Here is a 19,919-nt window from a genome sequence, read left to right as displayed (position 1 = left end):
ATGTGCACACACAGACATACACACACGCACACATGGACACACATGCATGCACGGGCATGCGCGCGCGCACACACACGCACACACACTCTCAGACACAAACACAGGCAGACACACACAGACATACACACACGCACACATGGACACACACGCACGCAGGCACAGACAGACAGACACACACACACACACATGGACACGTGCACACACAGATGTACACACATGCACACATGAACATGCACACACACATGTGCAGGTGCACGCGCGCGTGCGCACACACACACACACAAACACTCACGCTTAGACACAAACACAGACAGACAGACGTACACACACAGACTACACACACACACATGGACGCACATGCATGCACGCACACACACATACACACTCAAACGCAGACACAAACACCGAGAGACAGACACACAGACATGGACACGTGCATACACAGATATATACACAAGCACACACACAGCATGGATAGCACACACAGACACACACACATTGACACATTCACATATAGACATACACACAGATGGACACATGCACACAAAGACACACCACAGAAACGCATGCACATAAACACACACACACATACAGACACACACACGCACACATGGATACACACACACACACACACACACACACACACACACACACTCACACACACACACACACACACAACTTGGAGAACACACACAGACACACACACACACAGACACACACATGGATACGTGCACACACAGACACACACACAGACACATGGACACACACACAGAAACACAAACACACACACATACAGACACACACACACATGGACACACACAGCACAGAGACACATGCACAGAGTCACGCACAGATGAACACACACACACACACACACACACGGATACATGCACACAGACACATACACACACACACAGACACACATACATGAACACGCACATGCACATACACACACAGACATGGACACACTTACACACACACCTGGACACACACATATATACACATGGACACATACACACAGACACACACACACAGACACACACACATGGACATGCACACACACTCACACTCACACACACATACAAACACACATACACACACAGATATGAACACACATGCGCGCACACACATGGACATACACACACACACTTGGACATATGCACACACAGTCACACACACATGGAAACACGCACACACAGACACACACGCAGACACACACACACATTCATGGACATGTGCAAACAGACACACACATGGACACATATACACACTTGGACACACACACAGCATGGAGAGCACACACAGACACACACACAGAGACGCATGCACACACAGACATACACACACAGACACACACACACACACATGGACACGTGCACACAGACACACACACAGACATGCACACAGACATAGACTCACAGACACAAACACAGACATACACTGAGATACACACAGACATGGACACGGATACACATATGGATACACATACACCCACACATAACCATCTCACATATGTACACATAAATACACACATAACATACATAATGTACACACAATCAAACTACAAGTTATGCATGTTGACAGAAATCCACTGTAGTGTGAATAAAATCTCTCATGACTGGAAGGAGAACATACACTTTTATTAGCTTATAATTGAGGGTAAGGTCTTTAGAAGGGATCAGTGTTTAGGCAGGAAACCAGGGTTATATATGAGTAGATGGGGGCGGAGCCAGGAGACGGAACCTGCCATCAGTATAACACTCCACCAATGAATCTCAGTTCACTGCATTCATCCGTTCCTGCAGAATTTAGGGTCTGGATGAAGACAGAGAGCATTGATTCAGAAAAAGAATTTGAAAAAATATACAGTTATTTACAAATTTAAGTGATCTGGGGGTCTGGAGATCTTGGTGGAGCGCCTATGCATGGGAGGGCCTTGGACTCCTTGGGTCTCCTGGTCCTCTTGTGAGGGAGGAGAGGTGGACTTGGTCTCCGGAACGATGATGGAAGGGAATGAGCTCCATGGCTCGCAGGGCACCTGAGGCAATGGACCCTCTGTTCTGGCAGGTGCCAGTTCCCTGATGGAGATGGTGTCCTCCCTGCTATCCGGGTATTTCACGTAGGAGTACATGGGATTGGTGTGGAGCAGTTTCACCCTTTCCATCAGGAGGTCAGTCTTGCTTCTCCTCAAGCGCTTCCTGAGAAGGACTGGACCAGGAGTGGTGAGCCAGGTTGGGAGTGTAGTTCCCAATGCCAACCTTCTTTTTCAAAGTGAATAGGAACTTGTGAGGGGTAGTACATAATAGCAACTGGATTGAATGGATCACCATAGGGAGGACTTCCTGCCAGCGTAAGTCTGGAAAGCCTATTTACCAGGGCCAGTTTGATAGCCTTCCAGACCGTGGTGTTCTCCTTTTCAACCTGCCCGTTCCCTCGGGGGTAGTAGTTTGTAGTCCTGGTGGACGCTATGTCCCTCACCAGCAGTCACTCATAATGGCTGAGCCCTGGTCGCTATGAACATATCTGGGATACCTGAACAGGGCGACAATGGAGTCTAGGGCCTTTATGACTGACAAAGTGGATGTGTCTGGGCATGGAATGGCAAATGAGAAGAGGGAGTATTTGTCAGTGTTCCCGTTCATGGAGGGGAGAGGTCCCTTAAAATCGACAATGAGCCATTGAAAGGGCTTGGATGACTTGATCAGGTGCGCCTTTGTGGGGTGGTAGAAGTGCGGCTTGCACTCCTTGCAGACCTGACAAGACCTGGTCATTTCCCTGATGTTCAAATAGACCTGATACTGTGTAATATCATTCACCATGTTTGAAATTCGAGGGAAGGGATAAGCATCCAGGAGTGTGCACCAATTAATAGTTTGGCTATAGTCAATTACTAGCCTTGACTTGTTTTCCCCTTTTACCACTACCACTTGCGCTCTCCACGGGCTGGTGCTAGGTTCGATGACACCTTCGTCGAGCAGATGTTGTGTCTCAGACTTTATAAAATCTTAATCTGCTGTACTGTGCAAGAGCCTCCTGCTCTTGGTAGCAATAGTTTTGCAGTCTGAGAACAGGTTCGGGAAGTGGGGGCGGTGGGGGGATTGATATTCAGTGTGGATCGGCTGCATATGGTTTCAAATTTTAGGGGCCCTCCATTCTGAACTGTTACAGGTAGTGGGGGAGACCATAATTCTCTAAGATCACACTTTTAAGGTGACATAGGAAGTCCAGACCCAACAACACCAGAGGATACAATTCATCAAGTATATAAAGGCGAAATTTACAAAACTCCCCTTCCTCCCACAAATGAGAGATGTACGATGCAATGTTGTTGAATACATGTAGAATGTGAATGGGACGCAAGGAATATACGGTAATTGGAAGGATACATCTTCAGGTTGTATTTTTGCCCAGTCCGTGAATCTATGAAGCTTTCAGTAGAGCCTGTGTCGATTAGGCATTTAGTGGAATGTCCGTTTACCTTCATGGTCACTATGGAATTGCTGAGCTGCTGAGGTCTGTCCTGATCCAGAACCATTGAGGCAAGGACTCCAGAGACCATACTCCTCCCACAAGTGGCCCCCACCATCCTCTGTTGCCCTGTGTGGGTAAGATGGCACCGAACTCATTGTGTGGCAAGATGGCCACCCTCCTTCCTTCTTTGACGTTGGTGATGCCAATTTTGAATCTGAGTTGTGGCAAGATGGCCGCCGAGCCTTTTTGCGCCGTGTCCTCTCTGCCACTTGAAGCATAATTTGGGGTGGATAGCTTGGGGCTGGAATTGGATCCGGGAGTGGTGCAGGCCGCGGACTTCCCAGGGTTTCCCCTCACGCGGTAAAACCTCGCCCAGTGTCCTTTCTTGCCACAGCTGGAACACTGCATCTTTACCCAGGCTGGCTCTTCCCACGGTAAAAGTACTCCCTAGCATGGGAAGCAGCAGCCGTTAGGACAGGGGTAGTGGGAACAGTCGGTCCTTGGAGGGGGTGACCTGGGTGAGCGAGCTCACTGACTTCGAGGTCGTCGTTCTCAAGCTTGGCCTGTTCCAGCGATTTGGCCAGTTCGATGTGGCTAGCCAGGTCCTTCTTACCCAACTCGAGCAGTCGCTGCCTCATGTACCTCAAGCGGACCCCCGCGACTAGTGTCACGGATCTATTCTTCTTCACGAACACGGCCCGTAACCACTTCATGCCTACACTTCTTGACAAGCGTCCACAGATCCAGCAGGTAGTTGTCGATGGTTTCTCCTGGCCCCCATTGGCAATGTAAAATGAGTTAGTGCCTCGCCAGGACCTCGTTTTGTGACTTCAGGTACTGAGCCTTCAGCATCTCGATGGCAGCATCATATGTAGTGCAATCCCTGATGACTGCATACCCTTTTATTCTTACCCTCGAAATGAGTGCGGACCTCCTGAGTTCATCGGTGTGGAAGACACCTCTGGTCGTATTCAGGTAGGCTTGGAAGCAGTCTAGCCAGTACATGAACTCCTCAGCCGCATCGGAGACAGAGGGTCTTTCAGTAGCAAACCAGGCTTGAGTAGCGCTTTCCTCGTTGGGGAATAAGCTAATAAAATTGTAGCGTAAATAAAATCTCTGTCAACTGGAGGGAGAAAAACGCTTTTATTAGGTTATAACTGATGGTAGGGTCTTCAGAGGGGCTCAGGGTTTAGGTGGGAAACCAGGGTTACGTATGGGTAGGAGGGGGTGGAGCCAGCCATCAGTATAACACACCACCAGTGAATCTCAGTTCACTGCATTCACCAAGGATAGGACAATTCTCAGTGTGAGATAGGAGGGGAACACTCATTGTGACTTGTTGAAGGAATCCCAGAGAGCTTTGCAACCAGAGAATTTGTTTTGAAATGTAGCCGTCCAGCTAATGCGGCAAAGTGGCAGCCAATGTGTGTAAGGCGAGATCCCACAAACAGCGACATGATTTAGACAAGATCGTCTGTTTCTCAGTTGCTTGATTCCCGAGCGCCAGAGGGTGGGAGACAAACTGCCTGTTCTCCTATTATACTGGTCACTCCACAGCCACTGGAGAGGGCAGGTTTAATGTCCTGTCCAGCAGCTCCTCAGGTGGAAGCTTTCTCATGCCTGCTACTCCCCACTAATTCCCCCTCTCACCCTCGCACACATCACCCTGACCACGGAGACACAAACCCTGATCCCTGTGCTAATAAGAAGTCAGGGGGAGAAGGGCAAAAGAGAGAGAGACAGAGTGAGAGATCAGGAGGAGAGGGGAGGGGAGGGGAGAGAAAGGGGAGAGTGAGTGAGAAGGGGAAAGAGAAAAGGGGAAAATGAAGGAGCCCCATGATTGCTTTTCCACATGCCCCAGAAAAATAAGGTGTCATGTGGAATAGATCTGAGATCAAGTATGAAGAAAATCCAGTTGCAGGAGTGCTCAGTACTGAGAAAGAGATGGGACGATTCACTGCTTGGGAGGGAGGGATGAAGGGAGGGATGGAGGGAGAAATGAAGGGAGGGAGGGATGGAGGGAAAGGGAGGGAGGGAGGAACAACTATCACCCAGGAAGACAGTAAAACAAGTACTCTTGTCATCTTCACTGTGGCTGGTGGTCGGGACTGAAAGCTGCAGTAGGTGCAGGAGGTGAAGTCACAGACACTCAGGAGCCCCTTTTCCATGGGCATCCCGGTAAATTGGCCATGCAGTGTCCCGGGATAGGAAGCACTTGGTGCCATTTCCCCTGGGCCACCCTTAAAATGGGACACTACTTGCTTTTCCACTGAACACCCTCATCCCCGAGGATCGGAGTGTTCTACCTTCCACTGGAAACTGGTGACTTTCTGCTGTCCCCTTTTCCACTGGTTTTATCAGCTCACCGGCATCAGTAAACACCAGGGACATGAGTAGGGGTAGAGGGGGGTTAATCCCTGGGGCGGAATTACATCATTTGACACCAGTGTTGGGACAATGATTCTTTTCCACTGACTCCGTTGCAGTCAATTCCTGGGACAAGGTGCCAGTGGAAAAGGGGCTAATGGCTCTGCAGGGACTCCCTTTTTGCTTCTCTTTCTCTGGTTGTAAGGGGTGTTGGGCAATTCCTGCTAAAAGTGAATCTTTGTCTGCCCTGCATGTCTGTCAACATGTCACACATTGAAAGTCTATAGCTTTTATATTGACTTGCCTCATGTTACCACAATGTATGCAGAAGTGGCTGAATGTTGTTGAGTGTGTCGGCTTTCTCTCCTGTTCTGCATGAGGGTGCGTCATTTGTGGTCACAAAACCTTCTCCTTACGAGCTTCCTGCCGCCAACGTTTTCAGTTTAGGTGTCATTCAGATCCAGTTAACGATACACTTGGTGAGGAGGGAGCTCAGGTCTGCTTTTTCCATCTGTCACCAGCAAGTGGGCAAAACCAGACAGGGTGACTGCAACAAAGAGGGGCAACAATCAATTCCATCACGCAAGACCCACACCAGAGCTTAAGTCTTCAAAAGGTAACTAAAATATTTCTTTTTCAGGAAAAGATTTACATCGCATATTATTCTTCACATCATTCAGATTTTGTGAAATGATGGCAATGACGTTTGGTTTATGATATGTCTGCTGTCCATAAGATTGGGGCAGAAGCTGAAATGTTGGGGGAAATCAACAGGTTGGGCAGCATGCAAGGAAATGGGCAGTCAATGTTTCGGGACATTGGTTTGGCTGAGTTGTGTTAGGTTCGGTAAAGGTAACCTGGTCGAGGCTGGTTGAGATGGGATTAGTCCTGGTTGGGTTTAGTCCTGGTTGGGTTATCAGTAGTTCTCTTCCTTTCCACTTGCGCTCTGTAATTAGTAAGGTGGGATGCAAGTGGGAAGGGAAGGTTGAGAATCACTGCTCCAGACCCAATTGTTACTAAAATATTTTGCTTGAGAAATATTGTAATTGGCCCATTTCCTTTGGAGTTCTGAAACCGTGCACATAACGAGTCAATGAGGGATGATTAAAACATGGGTTTTAAAACTTTTTCTTCCCACCCACATCCCACCTTAAGCAACCCCTTACTAATCGCAGAGCACCTATGGCATAGGGATTACTTAAAGTGGGATGTGAATGGAAAGAAAAAGGTTGAGAACTGCTGGATTAGATTGACCAGTATGAATGGTTTGAGTGATTATGCAGGGGATGTGTTGGCTTGGTTCGATTTAGATTGGAGATGTTTGGGGTGAGTTATGCTATTTTTTTAAAAATTAAATTTAGACATACAGCACAGTAACAAGCCCTTTCGGTCCATGTGCTGCTACTTAACCTACAGTCCTAGAACGTTTTGAATGGTGGGAGGAAACCAGAGCCCCTGAGGAAAACTCACACAGACATGGGGAGAACATACACATTCTTTACAGCGCGGGATTTGAACCCTGGACCCAATCGCTGGCACTGCAAAGACATTGTGCTGTCTGCTACGCCAGTTGTACCGCATTATGATTGGATGGCGATGCGTTTGATTGGATTAGAATCACTGATCAGCAAGGTTCTCTTCTTTCCGTAAGAGGCTGCATGCTGCTTTTATCCAATCCGATAGATTTGATTTAATTGTGGAGCAAAACTAAAATCAAACTACTGGATGAACTCAATGAAGTGGGCACTATTTGTGGAGGGGTGCATCGAGGCTGAGAATGTAAGGTGGGGGGGAGATAGCCAGTATCTAGAAGTGAGGGGCAGGAGCTGTGAGATTGATGAATGGCTTTGTGTAGCATGAAATAAATATGTGTCAATATTTTGTAAAATGCCTGGTATCTGCTACCTATGGGGATTGGTAGATGCCAGGTAAATGAATTTCCTGGTTGCTGAGGTAGTTCATCCCACTGACCTGCACCCAGTTCATAGCCCTCCATACCTATCCCTTCCATGCACCTGTTCAAATTCTCCATAAATGTTAAAATTGAGCTGGCATTCACCACCTCAGCTGGCAGCTCTTTCCACACTCTCACCATTCTCTGGGTGAAGAATTTCCCCCTAAACTTCTCCCCTTTCACCCTTTACCCATGTCCTCTGGTTTGTAGCTCACTGGCCCTCAGTGGAAAAAGCCGACCTACATTGACTCTGTCTGTCCCCCTCATAATTTTGTAAACATTTATCAAATCTCCCCTCATTCTTCTGCGCTCGAGGGATTAAAGTCCTAACTTGTTTACCCTTTCCCTGTAACCTTCCCTGATCTCTGAGAATGGGAGAGAATAGAATGTGATTGGTGTCTGAGCCAACAAGAAGAATCTGGGGGGCGGTGTGGGGGCACTTAGCAGGTCAGGCATCCACAGAGAGAAGTCCTCAATCAACATTTCAGGTCAGAACCCCCTTTCAAGGTTAAGGTGGGAAGGGGTGACAACAAGCACATAAAGGTCAGGGGGGGAGGCCAAGGGGCCAGGCTGAGGGAGAGGCCATGATAGGACACTGGGCAGTTGGGAGGTGGAGGGCAGACCAGCGGGGGAGGATGAGTGAAAGGGACAGTCAGCAGTACAGAAACAGCTTCTTCCCTCTATCGTCGAGGGCACCTACAAGAGGCAGTGTCTCAAGAAAGCGGCACCTATCCTCTGTTACAAGTTCAGAGGACCCCAAAGCCTAGCAGCAATAGATATGCACCAAGACAAAGGGTTACTTAAGCAAAAGTTCTTTTAATTATCTTTGAACATGAAAATAGAATCAAGCTTTAACTTATCTCTATTGACTTACTTAACCTACTTAACCCCCTTCTAATTCTAAGCGCACATGTGTGTAATGTGTGTGTAAGTTCATCAACGTTCTTTGGTTCACAGTCCAATCTCAATTCTCATTCCTGCAAGTTCACTGGTTGCAGGCAATGCTTATACTGTGCACAGAAGTTAACATTAATAAAGTTCACCAGGCTTTGGTGCTTGAAAGGTAAATGGTTACCGCTCAGAAAGGTTCTCAGAGAGAAAGTTTTTCTTGTTCCAGGACATCCACATCAGATTCCTTTTTAATCATCCACTCCAGTGTCTTGCTGACAAAACTTGCCCCCTTCAGGGTTCTCCAGATGATAACCTCTTTCTTTCAGGTCATCACAGAGTTCTTTTCTGTTTCTCCTATTCCAAGGGAAACAAAAGACATCCAGTCCTCTCCTTTGACCAGGTCGTCTTCCAAAGCTTGCCAGCTTGTCCCTCTGGAACCGATGTCTCTCTCTCTCTCTCTCTCTCTCTCTCTCTCTCTCTCTCTCTCTCTCTCTCTCTCTCTCTCTCACTTGCTCCAACTCTGAGAGCAGAGACTGTTTTTTTTCTGCTCTCTGCCTGCCAAGATCACGCGACCTTCCAGACAGTAAATGCTCTTTTCCAGACAGAGCTGCTACTGCCTGTTGTTACATTTGTTGCCTTTTGCAAATGACCGTCCATCACGAGTCTCTTGCAAAAGCTCCTGCAAAAATTCTGTGTTTTAAAGTGTTTGTGTGTGACCTACTCTCACAAACCTTTGCCAATTTATCTCCCAAACACCTCTATATACTCTGTCACACCTCAAAGACCCTCATCACCCAGGCCATGCCCTCTTCACTCCGCTACCATTGGGAGAAAAGGTCCAGGAGCCTGAAGACGAGCACTCAGCGGCACAAGGGCAGCTTCTTCCCCGCTGCCATCAGATTCCTGAATGAACAATGAACCACAGACACGGCCTCACTCTCTCTTCTTTTGCACTAATTTATTAATTTTTAAAATGTAATTTATAACACCGGTAATGCTGCCACAAAACGACGAATTTTGCAACATGTCCGTGACAATCAATTCCAATTCATTCACAAGTACTGGAATGGCTGGGAGAATGGGATTGGGTGAAGGACAGAACAAAATAGTGGAACTGAATCCTAGATGTAACCTGATATTCAGTATTTGTACTATTAGTTTGTAAGTTTCCCAGGCAGAATATGATTTGATATTCTTATTAGTTTGGTCTTATTTTAAATGGGAGCTCGATGTTCCGCACGAGTTATAGGAACATAGGAACATAGGAAGTAGGAACAGGAGTAGGCCAAAAATGGCCCATCGAGCCTGCTCCGCCATTCAATACGATCATGGCTGATCTAATTTATGACCTAACTCCATCTATCTGCCTTCTCCCCATATCCCCTAATTCCTCTATCATGTAAAAATTTATCTAACTGAATTTTAAATATGTTTAATGAGGCAGCCTCAACCTGGTGAGAGAATTCTCTGGGAAAAACTATTTTTCCTCATCTCTGTCCTAAATCTACTCCCCCGAATCTTGAGACTGTGTCCTCTCGTTTGAGTTTCCCCGGCCAGCTCAAAAAACCTTCCTACATCTATCCTATCCATACCCTTCATAATCCTATATGTTTCTATAAGATCTCCTCTCATTCTTCTGAACTCGAGCGAATACAATCCTAGACGATTTAATCTTTCATCGTAAGTCAACCCCTTCATCCCAGGGATCAACCTAGTAAACGTCCTCTGGATCGTCTCCAAAGCCAGTATATCCTTCCTCAAATATGGAGACCAGAACTGGACACAGTACTCCAGGTGCGGTCACACCAGTACCTTATACAGTTGCAACATTACCTCCCTACTCCTGAATTCAATTCCTCTAGCGATGAAGGCCAACATTCCATTTGCCTTCTTAATAACCTGCTGCACCTGCAACCTAACTTTTTGCGATTCATGCACAAGCCCTCCCAAGTCCCTCTGCACAACAGTGACCGAGCATCCATGGATAAATATCCAGACTAATCACATTTTTCCATAACTATGTGGGTGTTATTATTCCCACAGATACATTATTGGGTCACAGTGGATCAGTCATTTTCCCTTGCACTGGGATAACTGTGAGTATTATTTATCTATTTTTACATATTTGTTGTCTTTTTAATTCAATTATTTGGTTTGCATTTGTTCGTAGTTAAGATTCAAGATTCAATTTATTGTCAATGTCTCTTTCTCTTTGGCTTGGCTTCGCGGACGAAGATTTATGAAATTAGGTGTCATATTACATGGAATTGCTTTTTGCCTGCTGTAAGGCTGACAGATTTGTCATCGGCAGAAATTGCCTGAATTGCCTCTTGAAGTCAGAGAAAGAGAAGCAAAAAGAGAGATCCCCCCCCCCCCACCCCGCCGCCAGAGTCACAGAGTGTCCACAGATTTGCCTCCAGCACTTCCGCTGCCTCCACAGCCATACAGACTTCCAGTCCAAATCGTCGGCAGCCCAAGCTCCAGATTCGAACCTCCGATACAATTTGTAACCCTTCGGCTCCCTCAGCACCCCCTCGCATCCCAGTTCCGATACCTGGTGCCCCTTCAGCCAGTCTGCAGCCTGGCACGTCCCTTGACCGCAGTCGCCAGCAGCCCGAAACCTCCGTGGGCTCCTCACCTTGAGTCACCCAGCAAGTCACCGCCTGCGTGGTTCCTTCAGCCTCAAAGCCTCGCACTGGTCCACCTCCTTGGTCACCGTCCCTGTGGGTTGTCTCTTCTGCTTCTCCTTCTCAGACGGGGGATGGTCTCCCCGTTTTCTGGAGCCCTGTGCCAGTCCACCGCTCCCCTGGATTCTGCTGCCTGCTGATCAGAGGCGCCACCATCTTGGGCGCAGACCCTGCGGACGTGGGATTTTAAATGAAACTCCCATCCTTTAACGGGCCGTTCAAAGCCTTTACAGAGCTGACAGTAGTCGGACTGAGCAGTTGGACTCCGAGGGTGTGTTGTGTTTCCGCTCTGTGTGGTGTCGGACTTAGACCATAAGACATAGGAGCAGAACTAGGCCATTCAGCCTATTGAGTCTGCCCCATCATTCAATCAGGAGCTATTCCATTTCCCCCACTCAGCCCCACTGCCCGGCCTTCTCCCCTTTGATGCCCTGACTAATCAAGAATCTATCAATCTCTGCCTTAAATGACCCAATCTCCACAACCGCCTGTGGCAAAAAATTCCACAGATTCTCCGCCCTCTGGCTGAAGAAATTCTTCTGCATCTCCGTTCTAAGTGGACGTCCTTCAATCCTGATTGAACCCTTATTGATTAGTTGCAGAAAGTAAGGATTTCGATGCATAATAATAAACTCATTAGCTAAATAAACAGACACCCTGCATCAGAAAGCAAGCATCAGACTTCGTGTGTTTGTGGTGTATAAATGTTTGCCCGTCTGTGGTGATGACTCATTCCATCCAACTGTTTGTAGTCCTACCGAATTTTTGGCAATGGCATCATGTAATTATAAGAAATGTAGGTGTTGAGAAGGAAACAGGAATGTTAAAGCCAGAATAGGAAGATGATTTTGCATTCACCGTTTAACACTGTGAATAGACAGTACCTGCAAAGTATTTTGAATCACATTACAAAGTAAGCCACTTGGTGAAGAAGCCAGACACTTTATGAACAGTATGTAACAGATCATGTATTCATCCAAATTTCCTTCCAGATCAAAATTAAGGGGGATAAAACGAGCAAATTCATTAACATTAAACGGGCAAAGAACAGTGGTCTCTGAAAATAAAACTGCAGATGGTAGAAATCTGTCATTAAAATTAGCAGGCGTGGTTAGCGCCACGCTGCTCCAGCGCCAATGACCAGGGTTCAAATCCCGTGCTGTCTGTACGTTTTCCTTGAGTCTGCGTGGGTTTTTCCAGGGGGCTCTAGATTCCTCCCACCCTTCAAAACGTACTGGATGTTGTAGGCCAATTGAGTAATTGGGTGGCACAGGCTCGTGGGCCGGAAGGAACTGTTACCGAACCGCCTGTCTAAATTTTTAAAATTTAAAGTGTTGGAAACACTCGGCAGGCCAGGCAGCATCTACGGAGAGAGAAATCATTCAACATTTCAGGTCTGTGACCCTTCATCACAACTGCCCTCAGAAGGAGCAGAGGAGATCCAGCAAGGCAGGCTGCATCGGTGGAGACAAGCGGGCTGTCCGCATTTCGGGTCACGACCCTGCACCCTTCCCTCCACAGATGCTACTCAACCCACTGAGTTCCCCCCGCAGTTTGCTTTCTGTGGCAGTCGAGCACCTGCGGCCTCTCATGGATAACTATGCGAGTTTATTGTCCTGTACACAAGTACTGAAATTCTTCATTGGCGTGGCCAAACATGTATCAGAAAGATACAGGCAGACTGCAACAACTTTTCATACCCCACAGTAAGAAAAAAGGATTTAAATTATGTTTTTAGCACAGTAGAAGCCGATTCTAGCCATTTAATCCCACCCAATTACACCCACATTAACCTACCATCCCGTAAGTTTGGAACGCGGGAGGAAATGAGAGCTCCTAGAAAGACCCATGCAGACACGGGGAGAACGTACTTACTGACAGCACGTGTTCTATCGACCCTGTCCATACCTTCCTCAAACCCAGCAGGTCGGGAAGCATCTATAGGACATAAACGATCACCAACCTTCTGACTGAGCCAGGCACCTGAATAAAATGGTTGGAGGAGAGGGAGGAAGGGGCAGGGGGAGTGAGGACAAGCTATCAGGAAGAGCAAAGGTGGGTGGGGAGAAGAGATGAAAGGTGAGAAATGATTGGGAGGGGAAGGGGGTGGGGAGCTGGAAGAAAGCGGGGCGGGGGGAGACGGGTGTCATGGCAACACGGTTAGCATAGCTGTTAGAGCCAGTGACCAGGTTTCGAATCCAGCACTGTCTGCTAGGAGTTTGTACTTTCTTCCCGTGTCTGTGTGGAGTTCCTCCGGGCGCTCCAGTTTCCTCCCACCCTTCGAGAAAAACCTTCTGGGCTGTTGGTCATTAGGGTGTAATTGGGCTCATGGGCCAAAAGGGCCTGTTACCGTGCTGAATAGAGGCAAAAGGAGAGGGATGGAAAGAGACAGAGGGCAGAGGACTCTTCTCTTGACTCTCTCCAGAGCAACCACTTTCCTTTTGTGAGTTTTGGAACGTAATTATTTCAACCATTGTCATTGTCCTCTTCCAGGTTGGTTTCATCAAGGATCTCAGCATGAACCAATCATCCAATGTGGACCTTCTCTGGTGTAATGAGACCCTGTGTGGAATTAAGTTTGGGGAGAATAGTATTCCACTGGCGATTATGTACAGTATCACCTTTGCTGTCAGCATGACAATGAATTGTCTGACCCTCTGGCCGATTATCTTACAAGTCAAGCAAAGAAACGTCCTCGGGATTTACCTGCTGAGCCTGACCATCTCCGATCTCCTCTACACGCTGACCATCCCACTGTGGGTCATCTACTACTCCAACCACCACAAGTGGATGCTGGGCAAGGCAGGCTGCTATCTTGCGGGCTTTATCTTCTACTCCAATATCTACATCAGCATTCTGCTACTCTGCTGCATCTCAGTGGATCGCTACCTCGCCGTTGTCTACCCAATGAAGTCGCAGGGACTTCGCCAGCCCAGTGTGGCCGTAAAGGTCAGCGTCCTCGTATTCCTGTTGGTCTTCACCTTACACCTCCTCATCATCTGCGCCACCTTCAGTGACAGCCTTCCCGACATGCCCTCCAGCACGTGCTTTGAGCACATCCCCCTCGTCAAACCAGTGGCCACGGCCAACTACCTCCGGTTTTCCATCGGCTTCCTGCTTCCGCTTCTGGTCTTGATAGTTTCCTACCAGCGGATTTTCAAAGGCATCAGGAAGAGCTTGACCCTTCAACCTGAGCAGAAGGCTAAAGTGAAGCAACTTTCTGTATCAGTCATCATCATTTTCCTCATCTGCTTTGGACCTTACCACATCATCCTCTTGTTCAGGACCATCAACTTCTCCCTGATGACCTGCACATGTCACTTTGAACGCAAGATTCTTCTCTACTTCAATATTTCCCTGGCCCTGTCGAGCCTCAATAGCGCAGTGGACCCTATCCTTTATGTATTGGTCAGTGACAATGCCAAGAAGGACCTGAGGAAGACGTTCACCAAACTTAGATACACAGGATTCAGGAAGAAACTCTCGAGTGGCCCTCCCACTTTCCTGACCAAGAACACAGTTTGACCAGTGCATGGGAGTGTGGCACATCTTAGAGAGCTGCTGCATCACAGATCCGAGGATCCAGCTTCGATCCTGACCTCTGCCACTATCTGTGTGGAGTTTGCATGTTCTCTGTGTGACTCCCACCTGGGTGTTCTAGTTCTCCCATTCCAAAGATGTGGTGGGGTTGCTATCAGGTGCCCCTGTTATGTAGGTCAAAGGTAGAACTGATGTGAATGTTAATGAAGGTGTGTGATTGGGTGTTCAATGTTGGTAGGGACTTGATGGGTCAAAGGATTGGTACCCATGTGCTATCACTCTATGACTGAATGCTGTGAGGTAGCCAGAAGCTTGCCTGTGTGGAGACATTGATCAAAAGGGTTCTACTTGACTGAAAGCCCTAGGAGACAAGATATGGACAAGACTGGAAGGCATATCGTGCCTGACATGATGCTTGTACCTGTAATGTTGTAGATGCTGGGATATGATGTTCATAACCACCAGATATGGACATAAACAGATGCAGATATTGATATGCCCAGACACACGCACACACACACACACACACACACACACACACACACACACACACACACGCACGCACGCGCGCATGCATGAACGTACATATACTTGCACACATGCGCACATACACATATACACATGCACACATACATGCACACACACACATGTGCACCTGTACACACCATGTACATGTGTGTGCACACTCACTCACATGTATGCACATGCATGTGTGTACACGTACTCCCACACACACAAATGCAAACACACATATGTATACAAGTACCCACTGTGACAGAGTATATGGAAATTATTTTAGGAGATAAATTGGGAAAGGTTTGTTAGAGTAGGTCGCATACAAACACTTTAAAACAGATCTTATCTGAAATACTGGAGACATAGTGGCTTCTCATACCTTTTTGCAAGAGCTTTGAAGAGCTATTGTTATTGTTTACCAAGGCAACAGATGAAAGAGTCACTGCTGTCTGAAAGGAGGATTTGTTGTTGTAAGAGGGTCATGTGGTTTTGTTAGCAGAGAGAGTCAAACAGGCTTTCTCTCAGTCTCAGTGTGTGAGAGAGAGACACACACACAGCGAACACTTGGCAGTGTTACAACCAGGAAGAAGTTGCTGGGACTGAAACAGGACAAGCTGGCAAGCTTTTTGAAGTCAGTCTGGTCGAAGCCCTTGTGGTTCATGCAAGAGGGGAGGACTGGCTGTCTAATGTTTCACTTGGAATAAGCAAAACAGAAAGGAACTTTGTGGTGACCTCAAAGAAAGAGGTAATCACCTGGAGAACCCTGATGGGGCAAGTTTCGTCAGAAAGACTGATGGAAGTACATCAGTTGTGGATGTCCTGGAACAACACATCTCTCTCTGAAAACCATCAAGAACCTTTCTGAGAGGTAACCATTTACCTTTCGAGCACCAAAGCCTGGTGAACTTTACAAATGTTAAATTCAGTGCACAGTCTAAGAATTGCCTGCAACCAGTAAACTTGAAGGAATGAGAAGTGAGATTGGACTCTGAACCAAATAACTTTTTTGAACTTACACACATACATTACACACACATGCACTTAGAATTAGAAGGGGGCTAAGTTATGTTAGTTGAGTTAATAATAGATAAGATAAAGTTTGATTGTGTTTTCATGTTTAAAATAATTAAAAGCAACTTTTGTTTAAGTAACCATTTGTCTTGATGAATATCTATTGCTGCTGGGTTTTGGGGTCCTCTGGGCTTGTAACACCACAAAGACCCACATACACACACGCACGCATGCGCGAAAGCATATGTGGATGCACACAGAGGGTGGTGGAGGTGTGGAACAAGCTGCCAGAGGAGGTGCTAGTGGTGGGGGGGGGGCGGGTGTGGCGCCATGGTTAGCACAAGACTTTTATCGTGCTGTCTGTAAGGTGTTTGTATGTTCTCCCCATGTCTTCCTTTTTAAACCATTTTTATTGATTTTAATAAAGATACAAAAAATATAATCCATTGACATGATGAGCATAATTGCACAAATAATTCAGTATCTCCAAACCACATCCATATTCCAAATGATATATGTATATTTTTTAAAAACTAAGAAAAAATAGAAAGAAAGAAAAGATAAAAGGAGAAAACTCAACTCCGCCGAACAGAGCTGCCAGATGTTCTATGTGATTAATATTCAAAGAAAAGCAGTGCAAGCCATTAGTGAACTATTTTCAGGATTTCTAGGAACAATAACAATTTTGATGATAATTTTATGTTCTTTTTTTCGCGTTTTCTTTTTCTGAAGCAGAGAATTAATCTTCTCGCCATCTAGTCTAAGTGGTGGGGATAGATAATAAAATATTTCATATCGTTCTTTCATTCAGAGCATAGAAATGATGAGTGATATGGGGACTGATTCTAATAGCCTTGTGCAAAGTGTATTCCATACACATCATGTGCTTACATGTTTTATTATTATAAAATCAGTAAAAAGGTTGAAAAAGAAAGAAACGAAAAATGAAAGTAGAAAAAAAAAAGAACGTGGAAAAGGTACAAGCCAGAAAATTAAATTACATTGAAGTGAAATTATAAAGTAAGATTCATTCGTTCGGGTGCCTTGCTGTCAGGCAAGGCCAATCATGTCTCTCCATCCAATCACAGCCCCTGACCTTCTGAATTGTAGTTGTTGCTAACCACAATGGATGAACATCGATCATTTTCATTCTCTCTCTGCTTCTTTTTCCTTCCAGCTTTCCAGTTGTAACCAAATGTTCTAATGATTCCCTTCTCATAATGTGACCAAAGAATTTTGATGGCTGTTTTCTGGTTCTTTTAAGTCAAGCACATTTTGCTTTCGTTCTCTGTAGAACTTTGTTTGTTATCCTGTCCTTACCACGTTCTTCTGATAAACCACATCTCTGCTGCATTGATTTTATGAAAGTTAGAAACTGAGTCATAAATGACACCCCTAATGTCTGAAATCTTATACCTGAATTATTAATAGAGTAACGAATCTTTTCCAAGTTCAAACAGGACATGACGTCACGCAACCACAGATTATGAGTAGGTAGGGCAGCGGACTTTCATTTAAATAAAATCGCTCACCTCACCAAACAGAGGCAGAAGAAATAACATGACTCTGAACCAGAGACAAAGAAGAATCATTTCCTCCCATTGTACCGACGAGGGCCACCAAAGGGGTCGGTGTTAAAACTATATTTAGTTTTAAATATTTAGTGATAAAGTATAGTAAACCTCTCTCCAATATTTTTCTAGACTAGAATGTCCAGAACATATGAATTAATAACACTTCTCCACTCTTACACCTTTCACAACAGGGACTCATATCAGAATAAAAATGAGACACATGTGTACACTATGTACCACTTTAAATTGTAAAAAATAATACGAGGACATAACGAAGAGCTATTAACCAACTTAAGAATTGTGTCCCCATCCACATCTGATATAGTCATATGTAAATCCTGTTTCTAAGCATTTTAATTTTAACTAACAACGTTTGATTTAAACATAACAATTTTCCTCATGTCTGCATGGATTTCCTGTGGGAGCTCTGGTTTCCACTCCCCGTTCAAAACGTAAGGGGATTGTAAGTCAATTGGGCGGCACAGGCTCGTGGGCTGCTTTTTGTCTAAATTAATTGTTTTTTTAAATGTAAAATTGTAACACACAAAAGACAGTTAGACAGGGACATGGCTAGGATAGGTTCAGAGGGATGGGCAAATGCAAGCAAATGGGAGCAGTTTGGTCAGCATGGACATTGGGCCAAATGGCCTGTTTCCATGCTGTACATTCTATGACCAGGACTCGTTCATGCAAATAACATTCCACTCAGCCAGAAAGTCCAAACGATGATAGCCCAGCGAGGGAGCAGAGCAATGATTTGAGAGCCAAGGTGGACTGGCAGATGTCCCATGACATAGAAGTTATCCTATGCTGTGAAGAGAGCGAGAGATCTCCTCAACCTCAGTGGCTCAGGATAGTGAGGCAATTCTTCAGTCACCAATGCACAGAGAAACTAACTGCTGCAACAGGAGCTACCCTGAAATCTATCGGAAGGACTGACATTGTATGGAATTGGAACATGAAGGTTGGAACAGCTAAGCTCAAGAAATATTACTTAACAATCACCATCTTCAGGCTTGATAAATAAAAAGAAACATTGAAACACTTTTAAATTGATGATTTCTTGAAAAGATAATGCACTGTTTCATAATGGAGAATGATTTGCCAATTGGTAATAGAACATAGAACATTACAGCACAGTAGAGGCCCACCGGCCCACAATGTTGTGCCAACCTATCTACCCAAATAAAACCCTGAACCCCCCCTACCTCATAATCCTCTATTTTCTTTTCATCCATGTGCCCGTCTAAGAGTCTCTTAAATGACTCTATTGTTCCAGCCTCCACCACCACCTCTGGCAGGGCATTCCAGGCATCTCTCTGTGTGAAAAACTTACTCTGACATCTCCCCTAAACTTCCCTCTAGTCACTTTGTACAGATGTCCTCTGGTGTATGCTACCTACCTCTGCCCTGGGAAACAGGCACTGGCCATCTATCTATGCCTGTCATAAGCTGGTAGACCTCTTTTAAGTCTCCTCTCAACCTTCACTCCAAAGAGAAAAGTCCCAGCTCTGCTAACCTTGGCTCATAGGACACATTCTCCAATCCAGGCAACATCCTGGTGAATCTCCTCTGCACCCACTCCATAGCTTCCACATCCTTCCTGTAATGAGGTGACCAGAACTGAACACAATATTCCAAATGTGGTCTCACCAGAGAGTTATAGAGTTGCAACGTTACCTCACGACTCATAAACACAATCCCCCCCCCCCCTATTAATGAAGCCCAGCATCCCATAGGCATTTTTAACTATCCCATCAACGTACATGGATCTATGGATTTGGATCACAAGGTCCCTCTGACCATAAACGATGTACTCTGCCTTCACATTTGTCCTTCCAAATTACATCACCTCACACATACCTGGATTGAATTCTCTCAGAAAATTTCCTGCCCAACTCTACATCT

The 19,919-nt window shown here is 46.0% G+C and overlaps 1 protein-coding gene across 1 annotated transcript; it reads left to right on the top strand.

The window, feature by feature from the left end:
• Nucleotides 1–6,274: 6,274 nt before the first annotated feature.
• Nucleotides 6,275–16,725, top strand: LOC138748762 (probable G-protein coupled receptor 132). Its single transcript, XM_069909458.1, has 3 exons — nt 6,275–6,454; nt 10,727–10,779; nt 13,864–16,725. The coding sequence occupies exon 3, from the start codon at nt 13,888–13,890 to the stop codon at nt 14,893–14,895; it is 1,008 nt and encodes a 335-aa protein (XP_069765559.1). The 5' UTR covers nt 6,275–6,454; nt 10,727–10,779; nt 13,864–13,887; the 3' UTR covers nt 14,896–16,725.
• Nucleotides 16,726–19,919: the final 3,194 nt, after the last annotated feature.

This window comes from Narcine bancroftii, chromosome 13, assembly GCF_036971445.1.
Source record: "Narcine bancroftii isolate sNarBan1 chromosome 13, sNarBan1.hap1, whole genome shotgun sequence".
In the NCBI taxonomy this organism is placed as follows: domain Eukaryota; kingdom Metazoa; phylum Chordata; class Chondrichthyes; order Torpediniformes; family Narcinidae; genus Narcine; species Narcine bancroftii.
Note: the sequence above shows the minus strand (reverse complement) of the source record. Positions and strands in the feature narration are given on the sequence as shown.